Genomic DNA, 18,557 nt, shown 5'->3' on the forward strand with positions numbered 1-18,557 from the left:
TGTGGGTTTTTGTTTGTCCACCCGCCTCATGAGGATTGACCACAAGTTCTCAATTATATTAAGGTCCGGAGTGTTTCCTGGCTGTGGACCCTTAATTTCAATGTTTTGTTCCCAGAGCCACTTAGTTCTCACTTTTGACTTATGCTGGAAAAGGCATCGTTCTTTACCAAAATGTTCTTGGATGGTTGGGACAAGTTGCTGTTGGAGGATGTTTTGGTACCATTCTTTATTCATGGCTGTGTTTTTATGCAAAATTGTGAGTGAGTCCACTCCCTTGGATGAGAAGCAGCCCCACACACGAATGGTCTCAGGATGCTTTACTGTTGGCCCGAGACAGGACTGGTGGTAGTGCTCACCATTTCTTCTCCGGACAATCTTTTTCCCAGATGTCCCAAACAATTGGAATGGGAAAATGAATTTACCCCAGTCCTCAGCAGTCCAATCCCTGTATTTTTTGCAGACAATTGCAGTCTGTCCTTGATGTTTTTCTTGGAGAAAAGAAGCTTCTTTGTTGCCCGTCTTGACACCAGACCATCCTCCAAAATTCTTTGCCTCACTGTGCAGATGGACTCACGCCTGCCTGCTGCCATTCCTGAGCAAGATCATCCTTAGGAGACGGTCCTGGTGCTTGCTGGACTTTCTTGGGTACCCTGAAGACTTCTTCACAACACTTGAACTTCTCTCCTTAAAGTGTTTGATGATCCGATAAATGGATGATTTATGTGCAATCTTAGTAGCAGCAATATCCTTGCCTGTGAAGAACTTTTTACGCAACAAAATGAGGACTGCACGTGTTTCCTTGCAGCTTAACAGAGGAAGAACAATGACTTCAAACATCACCCATGTTTGCTATTCTAACTCAACCAGCATGACAGAATAACGAGACCATGAAATGATCTCAGCAGGTCCTTTAGTGGCAGGGCTAAAATGCAGTGGAAATGGATTTCATTTTGATGGCATAGAGGGACTTTGCAATTCATCTGATTACTCTTCGTAACATTCTGGAGTATATGCAAATTGCCATAATAAAAATGGAAGCAGCAAAACCATTTTTTTTGTCATTCACAAAATATTTGGCCATGACTGTAAATTTATATATGATTATTAACAAAAAATTAAGGAATTTATATGGATTTTTATTTTGATTATTTCTAAATTTGTTTATTACAGGTTACATTTTTTTCAGTATCAGTGGCCTACCAGTTATAAAACCAATAGGCATTTATTTAAAACTTAGTTTTGATGATTTCACACAATAGAAAATTTTAAGCAAACATCTTTCTTTATATATCTTTCCAACAATATTGTGTACTTGTCAGTGCGCACCAGTTTACTTAGACTGTCAGTGCTTTGACAGCAGCTAGGGCATTAGCTGTCATGGGGGATTAAGGAGATCTGATAAGGTGTTGGAACTGGTCCATTCACCGAGCCTTCATTAGCACTAAACGAATGCCGTAATTGCTGTCGGTTTAGAGAGTGTCATGCTCAAAATGTCTAGGAGTAGCATGGCCTAGAGGGTAACACACCGGAAGACCCAAATCCCACTTTCTACCATTGTGTCCCTGAGCAAGTCACTTAACCCTGAGTGTCTCCGGGGGGACTGTCCCTGTAACTACTGATTGTAAGCCACTCTGCGTAGTGTGTCTGATAAATGCTGTAGTATGTCTTCATTTAAAATAGTTAAAATAATAGATAGGACAACAAAGTGGCACAACTCCACAAAGCAGTTAATAAAAACTTTTATTATTTTCTTAACCTTTTCCAGCTTCTCAGCTCTTTTTTTAGCAGGCAATACAGCAGAGAACTGAGCAGGGATTTTAACTATAAGCAATCTGCAGCATACTGTACACTTATCATACAAAGTGTGCACTCTGACTTTACTGTCACATTGTGGTCTTGTTTAAAAAACTGTTAACAGAAAAAAATTGGACGGGAAAAAATGAGATTTGCTGACTGAATGACAACATGGTCAGAGTGTGTAAAACCACAGTGAATGCAGAAACTGAGACGCCCAAAGGTGTCGGGGGTCTCCTCTGCTGCCCGAGCCCCGTATGTGCCTCCACCTCCCCTTTTAGCTGGCAGCCTTCCCCTCCGCTGCCTCCGCATCACCCGGGGCGGGCTCCGCGTCCACCTGGCCAAGCTGCAGGAGCTTTTTCAGGGTTTCCTTCGCCTCGTTCAGCGTTTCCTTCACACCTTTCTCCAGGATGTAGCCCTCCGTCTCAACCTCCACATTCTCCTGACCCTCCAAGGCGGCCATGGCTGTTTGCAGGTACCGCAGGCTTGCCAGAACAGACATCTGGGAAAAAAACAGGAAGGTTTAGCAGTTAGAGGTCAAGAGGTCAATCTTGCAAAATATTGCTGAAAATGTGGTTTCATGTTAGATTCACAAATATTTAATATCAGTAGATTTTAAGATATTTTGTAATGATTGGTTTTATAAGTCTTGAAAAAGGGGCCTTGTATTTAGGGTCACCATGGCCAATGTATGATCATAGAACCCAAGTAGACACAGGAAATAATATATCTAAAAATAATATATATATAATGTTTTACATAACTGAGCTATTTAAGTGTTTCTTTTGGTGTTCCCTTTACAGCAACATTTTGCCATTATATCTCCTATTTAAAGTCTACTGCAATTAATGAACCTATTGCAATTGTCAATTTACATATAATATATAATGATATTTAATGAATTATTACAAAGTCATTATCATAGCAGATATTATAGCTTAAAACTTTTCAGCTCTTCTTGCAGACAGTCACAAATAATACCTGGACGAAGAACACAGAAAGAACACATGGCCCAATAGTGTTCATGAGCCCCATGAAGTAGTTGACCAGGGCTTCGCGGCAGCCGCGGTTGTGCAGGTTCAGCTCCTCGCTGTGGTAATCGTAGTTGAAATGGGCTGAGTTGTCCGTGAGGTGCTCTTGAATGCAGGGCCGAGGGGAGGCCGGGTTGCAGCAGCTGAATGGGACACCGTCCATCAGGTAGCGGCCATCCACGTTGCTCCTCACACGGCTGCCAGAGAGTGCATTTAGCACAGAGTTCATGAATTTAGTTGGACGAGACATTTGCAGGTATTAAGTTTGGAAGTATTGCAAGTTTGGGTTGATGTTGGTAGTATGTGACCACTAGATCCACATCAGAGGGGGATATTTCAACTGGGCCACACAGAACCAGACAGTAGCAGCCAATCTGTCTCTCCATTCTGATTGCTGTATGATGTTTTAATGGCTCAATTTAAAACGTTTACGTGATTGGAAATATTTCAAATGTCATTCATATATATGACTGAATTTAGATTAAAGTAGAATTTATCTTTGTAGACCAGATAAATCGACTTTTTCAGATTGCACATCTCGTTAGGGCGTTTGTTTAGTTATGGGATGTACTCCATATTCTCTTTCTGTTTGTATGACCCAAAGCACTCATTGATCCTTAGATCAATTGAAACATCTCACACACATGAAACATGTTTGTATCTAGGAACAATTCGACACCGAACTCTGTGACTAATGGCCTTCCTGTCCCAGAACAACCTTTCCTCTCACTTGTTCACCTCCTCTGACAGCTGCATTGTTCATTTGACTATTTAACATTTCCCAACTGAGCTGAATCCTCTTTTCCAATCTTTATCCTCTGATCTCTACATCACGTCTGTACTCACTCGTTCACTTCCTTGGAGGTGAAGTCCAGGTAGCGGTTGCTGATCCACTGCACCTCAAACCAGTCCTTAAAGTTTGTGTTCCCACAGCACCGGAACTCGACCTGCAGCCGGTCGATGGTCTCCTTCTGGAAGCAGCGGCCCGGGGTGTCGGTGTCCTGAAACAAACGTATTTATTATCACTAAACACTCCAAAAGGGATATCAAGCAAAGACACATCTTTATGATGAAGAGAGCTAAAATTACATGTTTTTTTTATTGTAATTATTGTAAAAATGATAACTGACATTAGAATCTTTATACCTCTGGACCTTGTCTTGTTGAATGATAAGGATTTACAAAGAATGAATGTAGATAGTAAATCATTACTTTTAAAATTATGATTGTCATAAGATTTCATACCTTGTAGAAGCGGATACCGTTCTTCAACCCCACCTTCAAGGACTCTTCCAGATTGGGCTGCAGGGCGTAGCTCAGTGCCATGGCAACTATCAGCATAGAGGTGAAGAACAACGACACACCAAAATATGGAATCATGACGTTCTTCCACTGTGTGAACCGGGTGGAGTCCATGGAGTCCTGACAGACGCGTCCTGCGAACAGGTTAATGCCCACGGAGGCCAGACCCACCACCATCAAGAGGTTGGGCACCACATGGATGTCTGTGGTGTGCATCACCTACAGGGTGACATGGAACCGCATGCAGAGTCTTTGACTGCCGTGTTGAGGTTGCCAAGAAACATAATACATGAAAAAAATTATCCATACGAATCTATTAAATTAATCCATGCGAATTGGATTAAAAGGTTAAAAGTAGAGGACACATTTCCTTGTGTCTCCATGTGCTGTGCTGCAGTGTTTCACAATGAAAATCTCTTCACTTTCACTTTTCACTTAACTAACTACAAACTCATTTCTTTTTACTGACATTACCCAGCAGATAAATAAAATGATATATTTAAAACAATGTTTAATAAAAGGAGGAGCCCTTGTACACTAGTTCCTCATTCCTGACAATATAAGCCCCATATAAAACAACTTCTTCTTTGGATACTAGCAGACATCACAAATGCCATGTCTGTCACAGTCATCTCAGAACCATGTCCACAACCAATCCAAAGCAAAAGCTGCTCTGCAACCATGGCAGAGCCAAAGAAATGGGTGATCAGTCCGGTATGCATATTGCATGCCACGTGATTGCTTGGGTTTAATTATGAAAGGCCAGTCTGTTATTAATGATGACAGCACCAAGCTGAGTTTTGGCAAAGGCTGTACATCCGTGTGGAATCATTCTCAGTGCATTTCAGTTTTCATGTCTGCTGTTCACTTCACCAAAACTCCTTCTGTCAGAGCCATTGGAGAAGTTGGCAATACTGATAAAAAAAAAACCATGTGGCTAAAAATGGTTTTCATTGCTTCTGACTGTTCCAAACCAGAGACAGACTGTTAAGATGGAAGCTGATGGCATTTATTCATGGCTCTTGCTGTTGTTGATAAGAAAACCACTCTCTGAACCAATAAATTAGTTCGCACTTTGTGAGCTTATCCACCCCAGAATATCTACTTCCAGAACCTCAGGTCTACACTTTCTGACTAGAGTTCCTTGAATACATACATCACATATGCTGTCTGCTGACATGTTAACACAAGTAGGTACAGGATGTGTGTAAATTAATGCAAATCATATTACAGGCTTGCAAGACATGCATGCTTGCAGAGGTCCTCTCCATCATGTTGCTAAACTGTTTTTGCATTCACGGCAAAAGACCAGCATTCTGGCCTCAGGGCTGTCTCCATCAAACGCTGACCTATCTCATTAGTGCAATTTAAAAATGTTGGAGGTTGAGACTTTTTGATTTTCATTTAATTGGACTGAGTTCTCCTCAGACCTACCATTACCATCATTTCATACCGCCTCATACGCGCTGAAAATGATTAAGAAAATTAAGAAAATGTGGGATAAAAAGAAAAACCTCCAGAAAAGTTTAGTAGGTTATAAAGTGCTTCTGTAGCTCACAGATAAACACGAATCTCTTATCCTTATCTTACTGGTCTGGAACATGAGTCACGCAGAAGAAATCCCCTCCTCCTAATCCACAGGCAACTGCAGTCCATAGAAATCTACTCTTGACACAGTGACAATGTAACAGGCCTGCTGGTTACCACTAGCTCCATTTCACTATGATTCTTTGAGATTAATCCACCATCACAATAAATAAATGAATAAGAATAATACTCAATTTGAAAGTTAAATGAAAATATGCTGCCTGTCCATATTTTTTTACACATTCCTTGCATTATAATATCTTGAATGATCTTTAAAAGATTTCCTTGGTTGGTAAATAAATAAACTGTAAATATCTCTATAAAGAATATCTTAAAACTAGATGGATGATCAACATATTCTTAATTTTATGACATGTATATATTATGTGAAGTGAGTACAAGTGCCCTTCTCAGGTGCTGAATTGTCACATTACCTCAGCTCTACGAAGGAGCTCCATTTTGAGAAACAGCCCCATGCAGAAGGTAACTCCTCCAGAGAACATGGCCACCCAGGAGAGGAGCCAGAGCCCTTGGGCCAAGTGCACCCTCCTTTGGAAGGAGAACTTTATCTTCAACACAGCCATTGTGCCACTTTCATAGGATCAAACAGAGGAAGATGACAAAAACAAAAAGGAAATGTGTAAGAACAAGGAAGACGACTGACAAGTCGTCAGATTGCAGAGATTCAGGTCAATCTTTTAATGGCCTGAAGAATGAAAAGGGTGAATGCAGCTTATATTTCTTATTAAGCGTTATGAAAAAAATAATGGTTACCCAGATATAATAATCCAGTTGAAACAGCAAAATTCAAATAATCCACAATGTATGTTCTGGCATAGCATGAAGGCACGGAATGAAAGCGTATCTCTGTTTCGAGTTCAGGTTGAGATTTTTCTGCAGCAATGCAGTAGAGTCCTCTTTCTTACCCTCTGAATTATCCAAAGTGGCGTTTGTCCAAACTCCTCTGATCCTATGGCTGTCCTATTTCTCCGTGGCCATTTTGGAAAGGACGCAACAGTGCATATGATTTTTTTTTATCTTGAGTACCATAACTGTAATCCACCTCCTCCCCTCCGCTCCCCTGAATCCTATTATACAGGTCGCACCAATTGGAATCCAGGCCACTGTCTATTCAGCAAGCTTGACCTTGGGAGCAGGTAGAAAAGAAGGATTTGATTGGGATGACAGGTAGGAGGCAGACAATCCGAGAAGTTGAGGTTGTGTATACATGGGAACACTTTTCTTTCGGAACAATGGGCTTTTATTGGTGTTTATTGGTTTATTGCATGTATCTGAAAAGCATTGCTGAGAAAGGCCTGAGATTTTAAAAGCCAACTGAGCACAATTTCACATGAAGTACAGGAGCATGATCCATAGGCTGATCCATAGTCACAAATTATTCTTACAGCATCAGATATGCAAACAAACACCGGCAGAACTATAAGAGGCCAAGCATTATTAAAACAGTAGTCAATTGTTAAATGCAGTAATAAGGAGTAATAAAGTCTCAGTGAACTTAAAACCAGTATCTACATTCACCTTATAGGCACTATTTTCACTCCTGTGCTAAGTGCAGCACTATGTGATATAAGCGTAGGGCATGTTAGGAGGATTCACATAAATAAATAGATAAACAAAATGATGTTTGTACATGTGACATACTGACAGGCTCAAATAATCCAGAATGAGGAAGTAGCATCTGTCTCTGTTGAACTCTGTTTATATGTTAAAGATCATGTTCTGGGACTGACATAGTAATACAAATTGAAATATTTTATCTTCTGCAAGATGTTTTGAGAAGTGAAGTGAATGTCACTTGTGACACACAGCAGCACAGCACACTGTGCACACAGTGAAATTTGTCCTCTGCATTTGACCCATCACCCTGTGTGAGCAGTGATCAGCCGTGACAGGCGCAGTGACAGGGAGCAGTGTGTGAGGACGGTGCTTTGCTCAGTGGCACCTCAGTGGCACCTTGGCGGATTGGGATTGGAACTGGCAATCTTCTGATTACAGGGCCACTTCCTTAACCGCTAGGCCACCACTGCCCCAAGTTTTACTTGCTTGTTTTACCTAATTCTGAGGATGCCCCATGGTTATTACGTAGTGCTGATCTTAGCACCAGTTCAAAAATAATAAACAGTGTCCTATGTTGTCTACAAATTCACATCACATCACACTAAGAATTTCACAAACATTAATAGCCATAACATATATGGGCATTTAAAAAAACACACACATCATATACAAAGAAGAATGGAAATGGGTTAAACACACAGCCATGGTGGGGAAACTTTATTCTTGGCTATCATTAAAAAAGACTCATGGTGGAGGTCTGCCTATGGTCCACCAGGCCAGTCTATGACCCCACCAGTGATCGTTTCCGCCTTTTCCTGTGGAGCTGGTGCTGCCTGAATCTGACATAAGAAATTATTCAGAATGCGCTGTGCTGTCATGGCGGTCATTTCATCATCGTCGGGTCCCAGGCTGCGCGCACCCCTCTTTCCGGCTCCTGCCACGTCCTTCCCTGCACATACCTTGTCTAGATCGTACGGGTTTGGTGGCATGCTGATGCATCTCTGTGTTGAGTGGGCCTCTGCGTAGAACCCATGTTCGTTCTCACAGCTCTGTGCATGGCCCTCTGCGGTGCTTTTAAACAAGGCCATGCTAATTTCGGCTACGGTGAAAGGAAGCTGTGGAACCCCTGGCACACTTGGGGAATGACTCCTTGCACATCTCTCATGATCCCCATCTTCCCTTCCCCTCGCCATGCCTGCCCTGTCAACCTCCCCTGGCCCCGCCCATTGCTTCTGGTCAGGTTTCCACGGCAAGAAAGCTGTAACTCTCAGTGGTTCAGGGTTGGAATTGCTCTGCTTGCAGTTTGGCCACTCGAATACTGTGTCTTCCGCTTTCTCAGACTGGTGGTTCCTGCTGTCTCTCATGTTGGCTGAATGATGGAGATTCTTAACTGCATCCTCAGATTTGAGGTGCTTCTCCAAAAGTTCTTTGATCAGAGAGGGAACCTGAAGAACAAAGGGATCAATGCATTGGATTCAGTGTGTAGTATTCTAGTTTTGCAACATGCTAGACGTAATTATGCTCATAAATGTCAACTGTAGCTGTACTGGAATCATAATTATAGATTTATAGAAAAAAAAAGACTTTACTATGAAATCCCCCGTTCATCTCCCGTTCATGTGACAGCATTTGAGATATTGACAGAATGGAACAGCAGCACCTACATTGATGTTCTCCAGGGAGTTGATAGTGCTCTGAGCTGTATCCAACTGCTTGGTGAGCTCCACAATCCTCTGTAGAAGGTACTTCCTCTCTGAGTTCATACTCTCAGTCTGTTGTAGTGATCAGATCAGATTGCATAAGGGTAAAACATATGGTTTGAGTGAGATTGATTGAGATTGATTGTCTTCATGTTTTGTGGTCAGCAAGCAGTGGACCAAACTCACAGCGGTCTGAAGTTTCTGCTCCAGTAAAGAGTTGGACTGCTGGGAGGTACTGTAACTCTCCTGCAACCTATGGAGCAATCATGTAAGCAAAGAATCTTTGTCGAACCACAACCTACACATCCAGTCAAAAGTTTGGCTGCGCCTATGGAGACTAAGATGGAGCCATGTTGAATCCAATGCAAGAAACCTATGTAGTATTTGTTATATCAGGAGAAAGTGAAGTCTGTTTGATGAATCCGTTTATTCAGAGTCGCCTCTTTTTACCTTCAGGACTACTTTGTTCACTACTGTCATCATCAAAAGCTGCTTCATGAGATGCTAATTGACATGAGTGAATGATAAGAAAGTGTTCAGCAATAAACGGTCAGAACCGTTGGAAACGGTCCTTCTTGTCTAATTTAAGGTGATGGAGAGATGCCAAGGTTGTAAATTGCTGTCATCACAGCAAAAATCTTCTTTGGAGAGATGCAAATATTCAACTTTTTGCATTATTTGCTATTTTATTGTTGTCTATCACATAACCTCACGTGTGTTATTTCATAGTCCTGTAGTCTTCAGTTTTATTATAATATAAAAAATGCAAGACACATAAATGAGTTTGACTTTGGACTGGTAGTGTATATTAGAAGCTATGTGCGGATGTCTGAATGTTCTTCTTAACTGTGCAACATGATCAGCTCCTCACCTTTTGGACTTCTCCTTTAGACCATTTAGCTCTGCCCTTGTACCCTGAAGCTCGGCCTCCATGTTCTCAATGCAGGCCACTGTCTGCAGCAGATTCTCATGAAGCTCCTTGTTATATTGCTCTAGCAACCTGCAGAAGATCAAGGGAATCGTTCTTTTGCCAGAGTCACAACAACAACTACTTGCAAGCAAATGGCATTAATATCATAAGACATAATTTACTATGAGTCTGTGCAAAAAGTAGCATTGTAAAGAAAGGAAACTCACTGAACTCTGTCAGCAGCTGATACTGAATCCTGTTAGTAGATGAAATAAAGGACAGAAAGAAGAGAAAAAAAGGAAATGGGATCACAAGAGTGGAAGAGACCACATGCGACAGGCAGATTGAATGAGATTGATTTTCTGAATGTTTTCATTCATGTTCCATGAGAGACTATTGATCATCTGTCAGCCTGGTTAATCAAACGACTGGGATAAAGTAACATTGCATAATGTTCTCTCTTCTTCACCGTGTTGTGTAATGATGAACATCATTTACATTCTATCCATTATTATTACTCAGCAATTTTAGCATTTTTTCCAAATTCAATGTATTCAGCATTCAATCTGAGTAACACCTACTCTGTGTTGCTTCGAGTGTCTTCTTTGACCAGAATATTTTTTCCCATCGCCTTGCTCCGAACTCGGACTTGCTGTGGAGGATTTGCTAGAAGGGGACTCGCATTCTGGCCCTGCAGTGTGACCTGGAGGAGGGGGTGAGCCTTGGTGGTCTCCACGGGGATGGTGAAAGGAGCTGGAGCCACGGCTTCCACCGCGTTGTCTTGGGTGATGACGTTTGGACTCTGATAGGACCGGTTCGGGGCTGGTGGAGGTGCCATCGGTGACCAGCTGGCTGTATCTAGCCCGGTGCTTTGTATCTCTTCGACAACCCATCCCTTCCTCTACAGAGTGGTGCATGTCCTGGCTACTGCGGCGCTTGTGTCTGGAGTTGCTCAGGTTGTTTGGACTGTCGGTCCGCCGGTTGTCAGGAAGAAGTTTTCCTGGATGTGATCCACGCCGTAAATGTAGATCAGCAGCAGGACTCGGATTGCTGGGCCTGCGTGGTTGTGGTTTAGCTGCTTGTGGCCCATCCTCATCTTTCTTCTTCATTCCGCCAAGAGGATCTTTTTGTTCCTCATGCGATTTTGGCAAAGGCGGACCTGAGGTCACCCCAAATGAGTTTAGCCTTGAAGGACTTATGACTTGCCTCGTTATCTCATCCAGAAACGCAGAGAACTGGATCTTCTCCTTCACTATGTTCTCCCTTCTGGCCTCCACACCTCCAGATTTAAGAGGGCCTGGTGCCCCTCCACCTCCTGGACCTGTCACTTGGACCCGAGTCGACAGCACCTCCATGGACTTTGCCTTGCGGAAATTTGGCCTCTGGTTTGCTGCCAACCCCCCATCTTTGTTCTTCAAGATGCCCTTACTGGGAAGCTGAATGGAAGAAACAGCTTTCTTGGGCTTCCCCACACCTAGAGCTATCTCAGCGTCATCGCTGAAGGCCAAGCTGCGTCCTAGACTGGCGGTCTTGTAGAGGTGTCCATGCTCAACGTGGGCCTTTCTCTCTCGCCCACCTTGAACCCTGGCTCCTTCTTGGAGTAGACCTTCCTCGCTCCTGCTGTGGCCCCGGTGGAGCTTAGAGAATCTTGGCGCACGCTCTGAGCCCTGGTGGCATTGTTGGGACTGTTGCTGGTGCTGCTGCGAACGCTGGTAGAACGGTGTCGGCGACCTCAAGTCAAAGTCCACATCCTCAGAGTCCTCATCCTGAAATTTTCTCCCAGCCTCTGGGATGTTGGAGCACGAGAAGGAATACTGCGGCTTACTTCCATGCGTTAGGTACGTCTCGTTATCTAGGTTTGGTTCCGAGGACCAAGAAGATGAAGATGTCATGGAAGAAGAGGACGTAGTTGAGGAAGAAGCTCTTGACAAACTGCGATGATGGCTTTGCTGGTTTTCATGAACCTCTTGGTTAAAATGTTGATGGTAATCATTGTGCTGTCCATGGTGGTGAATGTTTCTGCTACTAGAAGGTTTTTGACCTGGAATATGACTAAGAAAATCATGGAAATTTGAAATAACAGTTTTAAACAATATAAATGAATATTATGTAGTATACGTTAATCAGTTAAAATACCTTTTAGCTCCCTTGTGATGTTTCTTCTTTGTAAGTTGGATCTCCTCCTGCATGGGTTTGTGAACCGGAGTGAAATATTTTTCCATTTCTTGATCTTTATGAAAGCAACCACATCCTCCTCGTCCTCAAAGTTCTGAGCACCAGTTGTTCAGAGCAACAGACCGCAAGCTTCCGGCATCGTCCAACATTTTCACCAGTAGATGCAAGACATTCTGCGGTGGCCAACCACCATGTACGCTGAAAGTCACAAAGCTTATGGGTGATGGTGGTAACGTCCTCCCCCTCTTGTGTCACCACCGTTCAATAAACATGTGATTCTATTGTAACAATGCCATATTGAACCAAAATGAGAGTGTGAAGCATCCGGCCTCATGGGCAGGGAAAGCAGGAACAAAATTGAACGGGGCATTACATAGTCTGCATCTCGTATTGACCATTCTCCCAGTTGTATCGGGTTAGTTAGTTCTACCTCGACATTGCAGATGGCCTTTCCTGGTTCCACGCTGATGATAACATATAAGGTAAATGTCATTAATGCTACCAAGCTACAATTATTTTGAAGAATTCGTTTTAAAGATTTTGTCAACTTCAAAAGGTCCTTCAGTCAAATTCCCTTTTTATTAGCACATTTTGCACAACTGTAGAAAAACACAGCTGTCAAAAGAAGCCATAACATTTTCATTATTTAACGTGATGGGTCCCACCCCACCCAGCCTGCCTCCTGTCCCCGTTTAGACTTGAAACGTAATTGGGGCTGCAGCCCTTTCATCCTCCCCCTTCTGTGATTGATGAGCAGTTACATAAAGTAGTGCACAATCAATACCTAAACAAGTCTACAGCATGGGATGCTACACAAGAGCCCTTTTTTTGACTGACTGGGCCTGGAAGTGAAAATAAACACAATTTGGCCACTTTCATTTGAACTCCAGGCTGGAACTGGTCACAGCTGGGAGCAGATCCTTCTCCTATAGAGCTCCGCAGTGTCCGGGACTCAGACACAGTCTCAGTGTTTAAATCCAATCTCAAAACCCAAAAAAATCAGTTTTCTCTGGCTTTTTGTTAAAATCCTAGACCCTCATTTCACTTCACTCTGACACAGTGTCAATTATAAAGTCCAGTTTATCACAGAGTCCCCCTGTTAGACACAGAAAAAGTTAAATTCACCCTAGTTAGGCTGTCCTAGTTAGGGTACCGGGCCACTGTAGCACCAATGTACCACTATAACCACATAATTCAGTATCGTCGTACAGTGAAACCGTCTGCCGCTGCTTCTGTTTGTTTTTCTCCGAGACACAGTATCAAGCACCCAGACTACTGGCAGACCCCAGTGAAGAGACCAGCAAATAAATCCTGGTTCCTGACAACTGCTAAACAAGGTTTTCATGCCTTTTGTCGGACAGCAACGTGTGAAGTGTCGGTCGTCAGGACCGCCCACTCTCTTTGTCTTCCCCAGATGGGAGGCCCCGGGGGGCGTGACATCAGAAACAACAGGTTATGATTGGTCTGTGACAACTTCCTGTAGGCCAATGACAACTTCTTGTAGGCCAGTGACAACTTCCTGTAGGCCAGGGGTATAAAGGTCTGCTCACATGTGGGGAAGGGATTTTTCTTTACTTTTTCTTTCCCAGCTGTCTTTCCATCGAAACCGGATCTTCTGGTTTTCAAGCCTGCTCTGTCATCTCATTTCTCATGGCTCTGCCTCTCTCTCTCTCTCTCTCTCCCTTTACCTCTTTCTTCTCATTTTTGTTTTCTCTGTAACCTTGGTACCTTTTTACATTTAATATTCAATAAGGAAAAAATAAAGGATCTGGTCCTTAATAGCAAAAGAGTTCAACCAAAGCACACAGTGGAACAATTTTCTTGTGTTTGAGGGCTAATATAAATAGACCATGGCTTATGACAGGTCAGGATTAAATGAAACCGGGGGCCATTATTGTGAAGCCCATTAAGCACAATATCAAAAGATCACGACTGGCTAATCACACATGGAGGCTAATTTGTTCAGGAGTGACTGCTCTTCCGTAAAATTGGCTGTTTTAATTTAGATTCATGGTATGCATTCAGTCTGATGTAATGGCAGCAGAAGTAGACAAGGAAATTATTATTACAGACCAGGTTCTCAGCTTTGGCATCTACTTTGATAAAACTAAGCCTAATGGAGGCTTTTAGGCAAACTGAGAACACTGAAATAAAACTATGTATGTGGTTGGGGTTGGCCCCGGCTTAATTTTACAAATTAATTCATAGGCAATACAGAACGGCAGATGTAATTCTTCTTTAGTCTTTTTATATTATAATATTATATGTTATATAATTATGTCATAATATAATTACTTTATAATAAGTCTCTGGATGGCTTCATTTCTGGTCTCATCACAGATACTGTACAGTAGGTCAGGGCCCTATTATAGTGGTCCACTGTCTCAACATCAGCTAATGAAGGAAATGGATTATTTTGGAATTCATGGGTGATAAACAGGGCAGATTCTAGACAGGCATATATGAGAGGGCTGACAGAAATGTGATGGGTCTCATGGTAGTGATGGAGGCGGGACATGAGTGAGGTGGGGTGCTCTGGATAACTGTTTTTGTCATGTAACTGGATTGCACTTTGTCAGGCCTCTATGCTAAGACCTGTCCAATTTGGGTGTCCCACCTGAAGGCTGAGTTTAGGGCGACTGAGGCATTCAAACAAGGTGGCAATCCCTCAGGGGGCAAACTGAAATATAAATTATTCCTCATCACATTAAGACTAATCACTAACTGAATGGCCTATATAAAATATATTCAAACACAACAATAACACTACTTACTATTGCCAATTTTAACCAAAGCAAAAAAAGTGTTGGTGTAAAAAGTGCAGGAACAATGGAAATCCAGTGGCGATTGGAAAACATCAGAGATTACGTTGACTTTGTTAATTTGACTCCATTAATTACAAGCAATGTATTTAAACACAATCTGATGTTACCTGGACATACAGAGGCATGGCACAATAGATGTTATAACTTTACTTTACTTTACTCTACTTTGCAGACACTTTTATCCAAAGCAACTTACAAGAGGAAGACACCAGCAATTCTAATTCGGTTTCTATAGATTTTGAGTTTACAAAACTAAGAGCCCTGATAAGACCTAACTTGTCAGAAAAAGAACATGCTTGGAAATTGTTAAGTGCTAGACAAAGAAAAAGAAAAAATTGTGCAATGAATGTGCATGTGCGTGTGTTAGTGTTAGACTCGTCTGAAATACTTTTTGAACAAGTGGGTTTTCAACTGCTTCTTAAATGTGGTAGTAGTGTCAGTTAGTCGACCGGAACAGGGCAAGTTGCTCCACCAGCCAGGGACAACAAAGGAGAATAAGAATTTACCGTTTGTTAACAGAGGTAGATTACTATTGCAGTTACATGGAAATATTGTATTTAAAACACCAAATTAAAAGAAAAGAGAAAGGGATAGAGAAAGAGAGAGAGAGATAGAGCCTGGACCTGGAGATGCAGGGGGACAGAGCTGGGGGAGAACCCCAGCATCTGAAGGGGGGCGAACCCTGAATAGAGGAGGAAAAGAAGAGACAGTTACTGTGAAGAGAACCTCTTCTATGCGGCACTTCACTTGCAAGAACCAATCAGATTGTCCTTTGACTGTCCAAACAGAACCCCTGATGCAGGAACACAGTGGTCATCCACCCCAACAAGACTTCCGGTCATTGCACATCAGGCCATTTGTTGGCCTTTTGGCACCCTGGTGATGCCTTCTGCTCATAAACAAGAAGTTACAGCTTGGAGATAAATTAGAGGTCTTCATTAAAGCCATGTACCCAGAATTTAAATCTTACAATGGCATAGTTGAAAAAAAAGGACGGATCTCACAGCATTATCTTTCCCTTTGTGATCATTTGATATACGTCTATAAATAACTTGCAAAAATCATACTAAATCATACTTTGCATACTAACAGCAATTGGATGTTTAGCTGTTGGGGAGGGGCGATCTGTGTCTTAACCAGAGCTACTGTAGTCAATCTTGTCCATAGTCAGTTTGTGGGTAATATATTATCTCAACTTCTGAAAGTTTGATATAAGGGGGCATTTCCCCCTCTTGCCCCATTGTTGCGCCCTGTGATGGAACTGAATGTCCCTTATATAGTTGTATCTTGGCCAGATGCTTTCAGTACCCATCAACAAAAATTCTTACTGTTCAACGTTGGGGTGAAAAGGAACTATTCCGTTTGACACTCTATGTTGTTCAACATGCTCATATGTGTAAATGTAAAAAAACCTTTCAGAACCTTTGACCTTGGATTGACAATATTACGAATGAATGAAATGTGCTTTATTTGGAAGTCCCCTGCCCCCTCCACTTCAGACAGGTATGAGGCTTCAGCCCAGCAGCAGCAGTGAGCAGGCGCACCGAAGAAATTATACTCACGTACACAAAGACCCTGACTTTTGCTCATTATTCACAGCTCCTTGTTCAAATGATCTGCGCCACCTTAAAGAATGCAGGCACATGAGCACAGTTACAAGGTCAATTTTTACAGTGAAAATTGATATTTTTACACATCCTATTTTACCCTTAACAAGTGAGTTTTCAGCAGCTTTTAAACTGCAAGTTTTTTTTTTTTTGTAAATTAATGTCTTTCATCAATCCAATGCACAGTTCCCATATGAAATTTTCAGTGAAAACAGTGTTTGGCCAGATAGGGAACACTTTATACCATTTCTGATGGTTCAGGATGTTGAGTGGGCACAGAAAGCATCACCATATACAGATTTAAAACGTTCTTTATTTCCGAAACAGATTTCCACGCTGTAAGGCTTACTGAACTACACCCCCTACAGACGCAATACGGGTATTGCAGCCTGCTGAGCATTATTTAAGGTGGAACCGACAATTCGAATAAGGAGCTAACTTCTACGTCGTATTTTACTTTGTGAACCATTTGCTAAAATCATTTAAGTAAATTTTTTCCTCATTAATGTACACACAGCACCCCATATTGACAAAGAAAAACTGAAATATCACATGGTCTTAAGTATTCAGACCCTTTGCTGTGACAATCATTTATTTAAGTTTCTTCTGATCGTCTTTGAGATGGTTCCACACCCTCATTTGAGTCCAGCTGTGTTTGATTATATTAATTGGACTTGATTAGGAAGGCCACACCCCCATCTATATAAGACCTTACAGCTCACAATGCAGGTCAGAGCAAATGAGAATCATGAGGTCAAAGGAACAGCTCAGAGACAGAATTGTGGCAAGGCACAGCTCAGGATTCCTCTCTGGAGAGACCTAAAAATGGATGTCCACCAACGTTTACCATCCAACCTGCCAGAAATGGGGTGGTTGGCAGTGGTGGTCTGGCAGGTAAGAAAATAGACCTTTAATGAGAAGGTTGCCAGTTTAAGTCCAGGACTGCCCAGGTGCCACTGAGCAAAGCACCGTCCCCACACACTGGTCCCCGGGCGCCTGTCATGGCTGCCCACTGCTCACCAAGGGTGATGGTTAAAAACAGAGGACACAGCAGTGTTGCACAGCAGTGTTTCACAATTACAATCATTTCATTTAAAAGGATCTACAAGGAGGAATGGCAGAGGATCCCCAAAGGTGTGAAAAACTTGTTGCATCTTTCCCAAAAAGATTCATGGCTGTATTAGATCATTAGGGTGCTTCTACTAAATAATGAGCAAAGGGTCTGAATACTTAGGACCATGTGATATTTCAGTTTTTCTTTGTTAAAAAAAAATCTGCAAAAATGTCAACAATTCAGTTTTTCTGTCAACATGGGGTGCTGTGAGGAAATTATACGATTTAGCAAATGGCTGCAATATAACAAAGAGTGATAAATTTAAGGGGTTCTGAATACTTTAAATCAATCAAAAAACTTTTTAAATTGTACTTCCCATCCAGAGTCAACCTTTTTGTCATGAGAAATGGTGAAACTCAACGTAGAGTTACCCAGTCGACTCTGAAACCGAAGTGCAGCGATATCCCATGTGGGAGCAGATGAGCGACAAGGGAGTGAAGAGGCATTGGAGCTTATACAGGCTGAGCAAATTACACTAATTTTATACGCACGCCCGCATGTTTCATTGCGTTGTCTTTTTAACAAACTGTTCATGTGACAAATGATAGACTAAATATTTTAGATTTGCACAAGGAAAGTCCATAAAAATTATATCAATATTCTAGAGCTCAATACAAAAATATTTTACTTATGCAATTGTTGAGGCGGTAATTTTTAAGTAAGCTTTTAGAGGTAGCACAGGAACATGACAAGGATGTCCCAGTGGATGGCCACCACCAAAGCTTTTCTCCATATGTCCCATTGGATAGAGACCCAAGGCAGACACAGGACATGATGGCGAGATTCCCTCCTCCAGCTGGCATGGGAAAGCCTTCAAGGATCCTCCGGGCAGAATTGGAGACTGTTGCTGGGGAGGAGATGTCTGGATGCACCGGAAACTGACTCACTTACATACTTTAGGTTTGAGAATCTGCGCTGGTATTTCTCATGAAAT

The 18,557-nt window shown here is 42.2% G+C and overlaps 2 protein-coding genes across 3 annotated transcripts; both read right to left on the reverse strand.

The window, feature by feature from the left end:
- Positions 1-1,723: 1,723 nt before the first annotated feature.
- On the reverse strand, positions 1,724-6,796 carry rom1b (retinal outer segment membrane protein 1b). 2 transcript variants are annotated; one of them, XM_028960958.1, is made up of 6 exons: positions 6,641-6,796; positions 6,149-6,305; positions 4,071-4,346; positions 3,672-3,826; positions 2,776-3,022; positions 1,724-2,296 (listed from the first exon to the last, which is right to left on the reverse strand). In XM_028960958.1, exons 2-6 carry the CDS (start codon positions 6,296-6,298, stop codon positions 2,072-2,074), a joined length of 1,053 nt encoding a protein of 350 aa, XP_028816791.1. In that variant the 5' UTR covers positions 6,299-6,305; positions 6,641-6,796; the 3' UTR covers positions 1,724-2,071. The 2 variants fall into 2 exon arrangements, with proteins under 2 accessions (XP_028816791.1, XP_028816790.1); XM_028960957.1 differs by lacking the exon at positions 6,641-6,796 and adding an exon at positions 6,489-6,634.
- Positions 6,797-7,643: 847 nt separating this feature from the next.
- Positions 7,644-12,297, reverse strand: LOC114768263 (uncharacterized). Its single transcript, XM_028960450.1, has 7 exons — positions 12,039-12,297; positions 10,484-11,954; positions 10,130-10,158; positions 9,864-9,992; positions 9,179-9,245; positions 8,957-9,064; positions 7,644-8,737 (listed from the first exon to the last, which is right to left on the reverse strand). Exons 1-7 carry the CDS (start codon positions 12,122-12,124, stop codon positions 8,054-8,056), a joined length of 2,574 nt encoding a protein of 857 aa, XP_028816283.1. The 5' UTR covers positions 12,125-12,297; the 3' UTR covers positions 7,644-8,053.
- Between the last annotated feature and the right edge of the window lie 6,260 nt (positions 12,298-18,557).

This window comes from Denticeps clupeoides, chromosome 18, assembly GCF_900700375.1.
Source record: "Denticeps clupeoides chromosome 18, fDenClu1.1, whole genome shotgun sequence".
Classification (NCBI taxonomy): domain Eukaryota; kingdom Metazoa; phylum Chordata; class Actinopteri; order Clupeiformes; family Denticipitidae; genus Denticeps; species Denticeps clupeoides.

Bases quoted from the DNA above. Each gene is read 5' to 3' on its own strand.
- rom1b (XM_028960957.1), bottom strand. From the start codon at position 6,556: ATGCTATGCCAGAACATACATTGTGGATTATTTGAATTTTGCTGTTTC. The intron at 6,306-6,488 runs GTAACCATTATT...ATCCTATGAAAG, and splicing joins AACTGGATTATTATATCTGG to TGGCACAATGGCTGTGTTGA. The intron at 3,023-3,671 runs GTGAGTACAGAC...ACTCTCTGGCAG, and splicing joins ACCTCCAAGGAAGTGAACGA to CCGTGTGAGGAGCAACGTGG.
- LOC114768263 (XM_028960450.1), bottom strand. From the start codon at position 12,124: ATGGAAAAATATTTCACTCCGGTTCACAAACCCATGCAGGAGGAGATC. The intron at 11,955-12,038 runs GTATTTTAACTG...TGATTTTCTTAG, and splicing joins CATCACAAGGGAGCTAAAAG to TCATATTCCAGGTCAAAAAC. The intron at 10,159-10,483 runs GTAGGTGTTACT...ATCTACTAACAG, and splicing joins GACACTCGAAGCAACACAGA to GATTCAGTATCAGCTGCTGA.